Source organism: Fundulus heteroclitus, chromosome 8 (assembly GCF_011125445.2).
Source record: "Fundulus heteroclitus isolate FHET01 chromosome 8, MU-UCD_Fhet_4.1, whole genome shotgun sequence".
Lineage (NCBI taxonomy): Eukaryota > Metazoa > Chordata > Actinopteri > Cyprinodontiformes > Fundulidae > Fundulus > Fundulus heteroclitus.
In genome coordinates, this window is record NC_046368.1 from 24,437,803 (window position 1) to 24,450,351 (window position 12,549).

Below are 12,549 nucleotides of genomic sequence, written 5' to 3' on the forward strand. Positions count from 1 at the left end.
CAGATCCAATGGCCACCACAAAACAGAAACTTGTCTAAACTTCCAATTGCTGTGGTATAAAAAAATAAAAAAATAAATAAATTGTGATGAAGGACCTAAATCGAAGTTAAAAACAATCTCCAAAGATCATGAGATCACTTTGGGGTCTCTATAACGCTTCTTTTTTCTTTTCTTTTTATTTGGCATACATCTTTTCCAGAGCGGAGAGCAAGTTTTACTCATTCGAATTTTTCTTTCGAGTAATTTACTTTATGACCACAAGGTGGTGCTAAATATTTATATAAGTACACTGCGACAAACAACCAAATCAAAGTTACTTCACTGTCTGTCTATGTCATCATCTGCTTCAGTTTTCTTGCTGAGTTGAATCTTTTGCTCCCTGAACAACAGGATATCTAGTCTAATTTCTAATCTCAATAGCTGTGGGTGGAAGTTATACGAAGACAGAGGTGCTGTCAGGATCAAACCCTGTTCTACACAAAAAGAATAAACACAAAAGAAAATCTGATTAACGGAATGGGCTGCATGGACAAATTAAGAAAATCTAGGCTCCTTAATTAAAATGTACTCATATATATATAAAAAAGGAGAGGCTGAAAAGAGTAAAGCCACACCCTTGTTCTTTGCACGTGAGCTTTGTGTCTCCCAGATTATATGTATTGTGAGAGCTCTTTCTTTCACAGCAGGAATTTCCCAGTCCTCCCACAGATTGGGTCAGTTAACCATGTGTGTTGTGTGCTGGAAAAAAAAATGACTTCAAAAAAGTCTATCACCAGAAAATATTTCTAGCTCTGAACATGAACGTTCGTCATCTCTACTAAAAAAAAAAAAAAAAACAAGCAGAAAGGGGGGATTACTGGAATGACATCGTGTTAAGAAGTGGAAAACTGTGGCTTCAGGTTACGCAGCACTGAGACAAAGACTGACAACAGAAGGAAAGAAAGTATTTCAGAATGCCCACACACGATGTGTTTGTCTAAATGGATGACATAGCATTGATGCTATGTCAATGCTATTAAATGTACATGATGCTTCCAGTTACTTGCCAACCCCCCCTTGTAATGAAAGAGAGCACAACCCGCTCCAGAGTCTTACGTAATACGTGCAGGAATGCTGGATCTGTGCCTCCGACTTCTGGATCATCTCACTCACACATAAAAAAAACGGGGCCCCAACCCCCTCAAAAGCCCGTCTCTGCAGGGCCAGGCTAAAACAGCAACCACGTGACTAATAAAATTACAACTCATGCAAAGGCTGTTCACGTTAGACTATGAATTGTTTTATTGCCTAGAAAAATACACATTGATATGTCTGTCTAGCTCAACAGAGTGTAATAAATACAGTTACAAAACCTTAAAGATAACCATGGAACAGGTTTTCACAGATGATTTGTCCTTGTAGGCTGTTGAGACAAGTTCACGTTTCAGTCCTTTTATTACGGGAAGCCTCAGTTTGACTCACGCAGTGGCGGGGGGGTGGGGGGTGGTGGTGCTGTAGGTGAGCCCGATTCAACATTTCCACACCTCATCACTCAGGATCCATTTAACTGTTGCCGAATGCACTGTCCAAACAAGGTTCAACACAATAGCTGGAAGACCCACACAGGAAACAGACCAGGCCACGATGACAGTTCTAAACCACACCAATAGTGGTCTGTGTTGAATGTAAACACAGGAGAGGTTAAGGATCAACATACGGAGGAGCTCAGCTGGGGGGGGGGGAGAGTCCTGAAGTGGCTTTGAGTCAACAACTGTCTGTCAAAAACGTTTCAACAATTTCATGGTAAAATGAGTAACAATCTTCATTTGCATTTTAGGAACACCAGTCCATGGTGTCAAACATCATACTTCAAAATCTGTTGAAACATTGTCACATTTTTCGAAACATAACAATAAAAAAAATACTGACAGGCTCTTGCTAAAAATAAAACGAAATAAAAATACGAACAGGCATAAATCCAACACCTTATATTGCACTCCCGCTGTCTCTCTACAGGAACCCGTAGTGAACCCTCTCCGATACAGGTCTCCGGGCATTTCTTCACTCCCAAAGTCTTTAAAAGCTAGGCGTAGGAGGCCACTGACATCAGGATCTGCACAGCCATGGACACGCAGGGTATCTGTGCAACGGTGTAGGCCAGAGAACGGGTGGGTGCTCGCAAGGCCAACAGGTAGGCGAGGCTGTGCAGCACGCGGGCGAGAAAGAACACCAGGAAGTGAAAGCGGGCCACAGTCAGCGAAGGTCCGGTCAGGGAGTAGACAGCCCCCAGGAAGAGGAACGGGAGGATGTTCTCCAAGTCGTTGAGGTGGGCCCTAAAGGGTGAGATAAAACATTTAGAGCATGAATGGCTGTGAGTTGAGCCCTTGTCTGTCACTTCCCTGTCTGAGCGGCTCCCTCCTGCTGCTAACACTTAGAAAAAAGTAAATGGCATTAGGAGGCTAGCATGGAAATTTCCAGTTTGTGTATTCTCAGTCTTTTGTGTCTGTTTTAGGACTGAATCGGTTTACAATACCTTCCATTTCTTTCTATACCCCATTCCACATAGAAAACCTGTGATCAGCTCCTAGGGTGTCACTGAAACCAAGGCAAGCAATACACAAAGGTTCACAACAATGGATTTCTGGGAAAACCCAATCCTAGAGGAACTGGTTTTACTCACTGAAGACCATTTAACTGGTAAGCAGGCAGGTTCTTTTAACTTGATTGTTTGGGCCACGCCACTGTTTCTATTCCTGTTGTTAAAGATAAGGCTAAGGGCTATAAGATGAAGGCAGACTACTGGAAGATACCAGGCAACTTTACAGCACCTACGGATACAAAACGGGCTGAAAACAGTGGGGTGGTCTGGGCTGGGGTCACAAAATGCCCTCAGGTTAACTCCCAATTGAGGTTTGATGTCAGACAACTGGACAAAAAGTAAGACCTACTTTATGTGTTGCACCTTTTAAACTGATTTACCCATTGCTCATTTGAGACCTGACTAAAAGACCCACGGGGTGCCAGATTGAATTTCTCCCATATGGGTTCTCCTCTATCAACACAAACAGCAGCTTTTGTGCCCAGGCCAATTTAGTAATCAACCAGCCTGAGAAAAGCCAAGACAGGGCCCATATACACATGTTGGCCACCAATTACATACGTGTACGGAATGCTAGGGTTACATAAAACCTCCTTTTAGCCAAAGTGCACTTAGTACTCAGCTAGCCCTGAACCAAAACCAGATGGAAGCCCACGTGAAACTATAATCAGCGCTCTAAATACAAAAGTACCGACAATCTTTGATGTGAAACGCTTCAATGTCTTTTAAAAGTCCGTCACATCTTTATCTAGCCAAAGTTGGCGCGTCTCAAAAAGTCCTCACTGAACCCAGGCCCGATTAGTACCCATCCAGTGTGTGCAAAACCCATCTGCACGTTTTGACAGGGATGAGACAACCATTGCATTCACTTCTGAAAATTAAATCTCACAGTGGCAGCACAAGCACAAAAGAAGCTCAAACCGCGTGACACAAAAAAACACCGAACACACCAACTGGAGTTCCAGGAACTGAGGACACTAGGCTGCGCCCCAAGGGTTCTCACTGGTTTCGGCAATCTGTGATTCTGTGACTCAGTCTGTGATGCAGAAACATGACAATTCACCAGGAGTAGTACTTCAAAGCCAAGCAGTGATTCATTCCGGATTTGGATATGATTGGTAAGAAATTGGCACCCCCTGGGTGAAATTCCTTGTTTGGGTAAGGGTGTTTTGTTAATGCTTTGCATCAGATTAAGGTCCGGTCCTTTGGTGTGTAGATCTCTAAAAAAGGGCAAAACGGGGCCGTGCTATCTGGGCACCAGCCTGCTTCCTTTGTTCCCATGTCACAGCAATCTTTTAAAAACATTTTGCTGGGAAACCTGCCACTGCAAGACCAGGAGTCTTTAAACCGGCGTTATAAAGGCATGCCGCTGTGTAACCTCTTGCAAAAAAAAAAAAAAAAAGCAGGAGTTCAACATGGTTTAGGATGGAGAAAACAGAAGTGAACATTGGTTTTGCTTTCCACCAGCAGAAAATAAAACCTCTGTTCTCCCTTTTTTTTCCTTCCTTAGGAGATCCCTTTTGCAACATGTTATAACAAACAGATCAGAGTGCTCAGGCTGGCAGCTTTTACTGCACACTGATGGAGGAAAACACAAGTAAAATGGAAAATGTGGGAAAATTCCAGCAGAAGCAACTGGGAACCCTTACGTAAACATAACCCTGCGTGCCAGAAGCTTATTATCATTGCATTTGCACAACCCCCTATCCACAAAATGGATCAAAATGCACCAACAAACCCTTACTATTTCAACCATTTAGAACATAAATACAGGGCTCTGGCTCGCTTTTAAATGCAAAACAAACGTGTCCCATCAGGTGGAAACTTTCTGCGCCTTTATACCTTCGGCATCTTTCCACATATGGATCCTCTCTGTGAAACTGCAAGCCTCCGTGTCTCAGCGCGTCCTCTGGGTTGGCAAAAGCCTTTTCGAACCAGGAGAGAAACAAATGCATCAGTGAAAAAATAAATAGATTATGGTGATCTAAACTATTACTAAAATACCTCCATAAACCAAATCTCTCACCTTCTTTCGCAGCCTGACTTGTCCCGTTATGACTGCGATGGTGTACATTTTGATCACCAGGAGGACTGCATAGAAGACAAAACAGGAGAAAACCTCGTTTCTTATCATGACTGAAGCTTGATCACTTTCAGCAGGGGTGAAGGCTCGCTGCGCTGCTGACTTTCCTCAGAAGGAGGGCCTTTTTACAGCCCTGGCTTTGCCTCCGCCCACCAGAAGAGAGAGAGAGAGAGAGGAGAAAAAAAAAAAAGAACTGGCTTTGGCTGACACAAAAGTGTTTTATTCGTGACACAATTTAGCCAGAAGCAAAATTCCGGTTCTTTTTAGTAAGAAATGTGTGCAAACATTTTTGGTAAATCGGGTCAAATCCAGTATTCACCTGACCACATTTGTAATTACATAAATGACTTCACTTTTGCTTGGTATCTAAAGATGATGTCAGACAGTGGGGGAACAGACAAAAAAAAAGCATGCCTACAGCATATTCTGAAATCCTGGTTCCTAGAAAATAGCCATTAACTTATGCGTGTCCATATGTAAAGACATAACTCTTGACAAACAAGGCTGGACAAGGACCTATATTTATCTTGCCACTTAAAACTCACTATTCATATTAAATATCCACTTATTATAGAAGAGATAATTGATTAAAAAAAAGAGTTAGGCTGGAAGATGAATAAATGAGGCTCGTGGTCCTGAAAAGGTTTAAGGCTCATAAGCATCAGCTTATAAACGCCTACCCTCCTCACAAATTCTTACCTATACTTATAATAAAAATATTTTTTTTTAGAAAAGGCCCATTATAATAAACATTTTAGATTGAACATGAACTGCTAAAACCCTACATACAGTATCTCTGTAAGAAGTAGGTTAGTAGTCTACAATTTACTCCCCGTTGTGAATTGTCCCCCATGTCCTTCATTACTGTAGTATTGATATTCGTCATCTATGTGTACTTTCAGGGTCAGGTTAAGGTCATTCACCACAGACTGGCTAAACTTTAAATGCACCAGAATAATTAAAAAAAAAAATAAAAAAAACACCTCCGCACATCCAGTATGAGAAAAACTAACCTTTGAGTATTGAGCTAACTAGTGCAGTCAAAGAAACACAGGATTCTGGTTAAGAAATGTGAATCAAGAACCAACTATTCTTCTGCAAAAGTGTCAGAAAGGAGAATATATATAAACCATAAAGAGTTAAATTCAAAATATGTAAAAAAAAAAAAAATACAAACAAGACCATAATGAAATGTTATGAAAAGATGGGAAAAATAAAAAATGCTCCATAATGAACTAAGACATGACATTTCCAAATGTCCCCCCACAGTCAGTGTGCTAAGAATGTTCATTCATTCTAAATGATTCTACACATGATTTCCCATCTTAAAACTCCAGCTCCAGTCTCATTCTAGTAAAAAATATGAGCCTTTAGGCCAAAATATTTTTTTTATAGTTTAATATGAGCTCTATCGGCGCTGTTAGTCATTTTAAAACACATTACACACAGTGTGTAATATGTGTGGTGAAGAAAGTATTCCTCCTTACTGATTCTGACATGCAGTCCCATTTCAGGAGCCAACACGTCTTCATTTCTCCACGCTGTTATGATTAAAATCTGGATATGATTCCATGTGAGCCTGCTGGCAAAATATTACAAGGCTCGTTGCAAAACTCGGAAAACTTTCCACTGTCATCATGATTCAGGAGAAAGTGCTTCCTGTGCCCTTATTACCGCTCCCTGGCGTTCGGCCACCATGTCTGTGGAGCACGGTGTTATGTCGATACATGTAGGTGACAATTTTATCTACGTACGTTCCTGTCTAATAATCCACCCTTTCATGACTTTAAACAGTGAAATTAGCAGAACTTCCAAGTAAAGCCCATTAGATGACAGCCTTTAACAAAGTAATTTAATGAAAAAACGTGCTTGAGATTGATCAGACACAACATTAGGGTCTGGACAGTTTAAGGGAATAGCCCTGGTTACCCATTGACCCGAGCCCAGTAGAAGGCTATTTCAGCATCTCCAGCCTGGGTTGGTGAGCCTAAAGCAGCTATTCCTAATGTTACAACCGATTAGTCTGAAATCATCTTACTGGATTTTCTATAACAAAGACTTTAATGTATGCGTCGCATCGCTGACTCCCCTTCCTACAAACACAGGCTTCCGTTCATTAGCAGGGCTGCTGTTAGCATCGCGACAAAGCAAACATTCTTGGTAGCCCCAATACTGAAAACCTCTGAGCATTTATGTTTCACAAATTGTCAGCCACATCAACTGAAACATGGCAATAATTGCTCTGGAGGCTTTTAACCTTTACTTTTTTGACTTTTCTGACTTCCTGTAAGAGCCAGCTGCACTGCGACGGTAAGGAGACCCTTCTTGTACTTTCTGACCAACTGGCTGCACGTTTACTCTTGTATTTCAATGCTTCATCATGTGTGATGACCTCAAGTTTTGGTTTTTTTTAGGTTGGAAGGCCTCCTTGCCTAGCCTCGTGAGACCATCCTGATCTCGCGAGCTTTCAAGGTTTCACTCACAGATCAGTCTGGCTACCCTCCGTTGAAGAAAATTTGGAGCCGTTCACCAAACGAACGTCCAATCAGCGTTGGGTTTGAGGCGGGTTGAGGTGTGACGCAACGAGGAGCGACAGTTCAGTCTAAAGAACATGGCGGCTTCAGCCGATGAAACTAGCGTTAGCGTGGCTATCGAGCAAGTTTTATCGGAATTACAGAGTATTTCTTTGCTGAGCTAACGAGCCTTTACCTGCAGCAGCAAGAGTAGCTTGGCTTGTGGTTGTGTTTTCGTCGTCGCTCGTAACAGAGCGACGACGAATCTGATTGGTTTATTTGGCCCGTCTATCACCAACATAGGCCAATCAGCTAACCAGTATTTTCGCCCCTTCCCAAAATTACTTCAACGGAAGGTTTCCAGATGGATATGCGAAGCAAATCTATCTGGCGGAGTCAGGTAACTCCTTGCCATCACCCTAATATTCAGCTCCCTCAATGGAATCAACTTAGGACTCTAACCAGACAACTTCAAATGCCTAATATCACCTCATTTGTCTGAAGTTAAAGCAAAATATCAATAAAGATGTCACAATTTTAAAAAAAAGAGATCTTTGTTTTTATTGTAAACACACTACATTTTAAATCACATCATTCGAGGATTCTCAGCCGTCAGCTCCCTGAAGCTGCAAGTCCGGTGTGAGCGAGCTGCCGGAGCTGGTGTCGTCGCAGCAGTCCTCGGCGTCGGAGAAGGACGACATGTAGTGGAGGCCCGTCACTCGGTGGTAGCCTCCGCCGAGCATCTGCGGGCAGGAGGTGAGCTCCACAGCCCTGCGGCCCGTCCGTCTCGCCCTCACTGTCCACATATCAACCAACTGGGAACACATGACGCAGCCCATGATGTGTGTAAACAGATGATGCCAGTATATGCAACTAACGCAGGTCACAGCACAGACTCATCCTGAATCAGGAAGCAACGGGAAGGGCAGGAAGTGAGATACAGAGATGCTGGTACTCAGGGCTTCATTCTCAGATGTATTTACATAGGCTGATACTCAACTTAAATCCTTAAATGTAGTTTTACACGTTTAATCCATGCAATTATTAAATCTTCAATTAGTAATTTGCCAAAACAGAACAGTTTTGGACCCTATATTAAAAAACGTGCTTGAGTTTGTATCTTGCATTAGTCCTGTTTGCTCTTCCACGCCTTTTTAAAGTAAAAGCACACTTTTATTAAGCTATAGATGTGCAAGAAAAGCTCATTTATTTTATGAAACTGTGTTATTGTTAATTAACTGCAGGCTGCAATGCCTTTAAGTGTGCTTGTTATGACCAGTTTTTCTTCTCTCAAAGGACAAACTGGTTTAAAGGAAACCCGAGGCGCACACCCCCATGTTTCAGTTAACAAACGACGAGGCAGCAAATTAGCTTATCTGTGCCCCGTAATCAAAAAAGCTGCCGCTTCACCATCAAATCGAGAGGTAAAAGGAAAATGTCACAGAGTTCCAACGAGTCTGTCTTTAAGGTGTCCTCCGTCTCTTTCGCCGCTGCCAAACACGGTCTGCAAATATTTACACAGACCTCCTTTGCAAAAAGGAAAAATATATCCGTCTGAGCGAGTTCAGAGACCTAGAGAGGAGTCAAGCCCCAGCTGCACAAGAGAAATAGCTTTCAAAATCAAAATCAAGCTCCCGTTCTTTGTTGTTAAAACCACCAGACTTTGGGGTCATATTGGCGGTTTGGTGTATGAATTATTTCCTGTCTGATGTTAGTCATGTTAGGCCCCTCAGCCTGACGGAGGAAGTCTGTCAGCATAGGTCAAACAGATGCCTGGGGAAAAGAAAACAGAAGTCAAATAAGTAAGCAGCAAGGACAAAGTAGACGACAAAGTAAGCATCAGTGACACACATATTGTGAGCATTAGACTGGCTGTTCTGTTTTTTTTTTGGAAGTAACGATCATACACTAGATTAACATGCAATTTTGGTAGAATTGGTCGGGTTCCTTTAAGTTGTTCTTATGGTTTTCAAGTATCAAGAATCTTTACTGTAACCACATGTTATTGTGGTGATTATCTTTTATCTTTATTGTTTTTTTCTATGGGACAGACACCGTTTCCGGATGTACACAGATAAAATATACAGGCAGACACTACAGACTTAATATTCACACACATTTAATTAAGCATGCAAAATAGTCTTTAGGGTCTGCTAAGACTCGTACAGTGTTCTGAAAGTGTGATATCAGTCCATCTTTTGAGCGATATAAACGATATGAATTACTGTGTCGTTGCATGGGATTAATCCCCCAAAGCTCCTTTAATGATACTCATGCTCGCAGTAAATTCTGTGCAATAATTTTAAGCCTTCATATACAGAACTGTGCAATCAGACATTCCTGAGATACTAGAGTGTGCAAATGTGCATTAGCAGTAGAGTCATTGTAATAATTAACAGACCACATTCTTCTCAGCTGGGAGCAATAGCCCTCACCGCTGTCTGGAAGAAGCTGTTTTTAAATCTTTTAAAGGGTGTTTAATGTGTACCGTACTTTTGAATGATTGTCAACGATTTTGATGGTCTAGCTGTAGATTTAAAGTGAAATTCAAGAATATAAAAGCAGTCCTCCACCTTTATTATTCTTTTTACTTTCTGCTGTGCAGCTGAACCACTGGCAGGGAAACGGCCCAGAGCATGATGCTGTCGCCACTATGCTTATTAGTTAGAGCAATACTTTTAGGGTTGAATGTCTCACCTGGACTTGTCAGCAACACATTTTCTATCTCTGTGGGCAACAAGCTCAAACTTTGTCTAACAAGACTAGACAGTGACAATGGTGTTCAAACATCTGCCTGTGCAGATAGCATAGCATCTTGAGGCTGGGTAGTTCTTGGATTCTGAATATCCACACCAGCCTCCTTTCTTTGAGAGTGACAGTTTAGATTAGACATGCAAAACTTTGGGTTTTCCAACAGAACAATGATCCTAACCACAAAAAAAAACTGGTTTGGTGGGCAGGGTGGTGGCACAGAGGTAGTGTCTGCAAGCCATGCAAGGCCCGAGGGCGTTTGCTACATGTCTTCCCCCTCTCTCAACTTCATTTCCTGTCAAATGAAGGCAGCTATTTGACACCCCAGTTCTAAAGTCCTTACACTGACTCCCTGTAGCTCAGAGAACAGACTTTGTCTGTTAGTTTATAAATCACTGAATGGCATAGCACCAAAATACATTAAAGACCTGTTGTTGTTGTACCAACCTTTCAGACCGCTCAGATCTTCTGGTTCTGGTCTACCTGCATACCCAGAACCAGAACCAAACATGGAGAAGCAGCATTCAGCTTCTATGCTTTACAAATCTGGAAAAAAAAAAACAGCAGAAATGCTGAAACACTGAGTTCCTTTAAATCAAGACTAAAAACGTACCTGTTCAGAGTTGCTTTCCGCCCATAATAACAGGAATACTGATTGACATATTTGATGGGATTTTATGTCTTCAATTGATGAAATTTAATGTTAGTTACTGGTCTCACAACCGGTGACCATTTCGATGTGTTTTTGATGTTTCTATGTCTTCAAGATGTAAAGCAAGTTGAACCGCTTTGCTGCGGAAATGTGCGACACAAATAAACTTGACTTGACTAGTGCCATAAAAAAAAGGTTTTAAAACTGATAATATGGGTAACATAAAGCTTCTGGGAAGACATTTTGAAAGCCTCCATGTCTCTCTTGAGAATTTGTGGACTATGCTTATAAATAGGTCCATTGCATGAAGCTACAAAGTTAAATGAAAGCCACCATTTATGCAAGGGAGAGAAGTTAATTATGCCAGGGCATAATTAACTTCTCTTAATAATCAACTGATATTGATTATTAACCAAATATAAAGGAAAGTGTATGCATATATTTAGAGCCTGTTTGTATTATTTTGATCATACATACAATTGTGTGAATTGGAAAGAATCCACAATAAATTCAAATTAGGCTCCAAAATTGGATTATTTTGAGGTAGCAGTCTGTATGATGAGTCCACCCTGGAAAAACAACAGTTCTAATTAAGTTATATGACCAAAACTGAATAACCCAATTATTGTTATCGTAAGTGTATTTAAACATCTGACCAGAACTATATCTTTAAACCATCCGTTATTCAAAATGATCTAATTACTATATTTAGATGAAATTCATGCTGTATAAAGGAAAATCCCTTCATTTCGGGAGGTCTGGTTTGTGGTATGAAATAAAAATAAATATTAGCTCAGAAACAGTAATTAGAGCCAGATTATGAATCTTTAAATCATAAGAAAATCTCAGTTAATGGCAAAACTTGGTGATTAAAACTGCACAATTTTTAGTTGACCAATATCCTAAAATCATGAAGCGTTGTAGTGGTTAAATCTACAGCCGAAAAGCGGAACGCATTGAAATAAAATCAGGTTACAACTCGTGTTCATAACCTAAAGTATTAAAAACGTATCTGTGAACTAGGCCAGAATCCTGTTTCTTCAAACAGCTGCAACAACACAATGACCCCAAGACTAATTCTATAAAAATAAACATAAATAAATAAAATAGGAGTGTCTGGGTGCTCTGTGCTTCATTTTCAAAACAAGCAAATTGCAGTGACAGAATCTTTTTGATTGGTCTGTTTGTGGAGCAGATATCCCTTAATCAAGATCTCAGGTGATGTTTGACTCTGAGTGAAGGCATGATTTTATCCCCGACAGGACCTAAAATCCCTCTAAGGACAAAGAGGACAAAGGTGGGCTGCATCATGCCACACCCATCCCGTCTTAGTGAACGGACACAGGGGAGCGACTCCTTCGCTGTCCTGCACTGCCACTGTCTCCAACACTGGATCTTTAATTATTCATGTCTGCTGAGTCATGTCACACATCCAGCAGAGCATACCTGGCATCCCAGCATTGTTGGGATTCCAGTCAGTAATTTCCCTGTGCTATCAAAGCTATGTGTATCCCTGCATTCACGGTCAGACACCTAAAGAAACAAGCAAGTGATGTGGTGATGTGAATCTGCAGCGATGTGCATCCGTGTGTAAGTGTGGGTGAAAACAGCGCATAAAAAAAAAAAATCAGTCCCCTAAAACAGCCTCTTACCTGAAGATGTGTTGATCCTGTCATCAGTTCATGTCCACCATATCAACTCAGCAGCCGGGAGTGTTTGCTTCTCAGGCTGTCTCTGTCTGAGCTCGATGCAGCTCAGCATACGCATGGGGCTCGAGATGACATCACAGCCCCTCGCTTAAGGGCTGCTGTATTTCTAAAATTAACCTGGGCATACCCTGTGCACTGCCCAAACCTAGGCAGAATTTTGCAGCAGAGAAGTTACTGGAAAGATTTTCTGTCATAAACAAAATTCATGGAAAACCTTTGTTTTTGTTCAGAGAATCCTTAAATCTCAGGTGTGGCGAGGTTAA

At 41.4% G+C, this 12,549-nt stretch overlaps 1 protein-coding gene and 1 long non-coding RNA gene across 2 annotated transcripts; one reads left to right on the forward strand and one right to left on the reverse strand.

The window, feature by feature from the left end:
* Nucleotides 1-1,257: 1,257 nt before the first annotated feature.
* ptges (prostaglandin E synthase) lies at nt 1,258-4,777 on the reverse strand. Its single transcript, XM_012866222.3, has 3 exons — nt 4,605-4,777; nt 4,421-4,503; nt 1,258-2,312 (listed from the first exon to the last, which is right to left on the reverse strand). Exons 1-3 carry the CDS (start codon nt 4,710-4,712, stop codon nt 2,063-2,065), a joined length of 441 nt encoding a protein of 146 aa, XP_012721676.1. The 5' UTR covers nt 4,713-4,777; the 3' UTR covers nt 1,258-2,062.
* Nucleotides 2,235-7,094, forward strand: LOC118563955. The gene is made up of 3 exons (XR_004931546.1): nt 2,235-2,319; nt 2,546-2,676; nt 7,076-7,094. It is a non-coding gene; the product is annotated as an uncharacterized LOC118563955 (long non-coding RNA).
* Nucleotides 7,095-12,549: the final 5,455 nt, after the last annotated feature.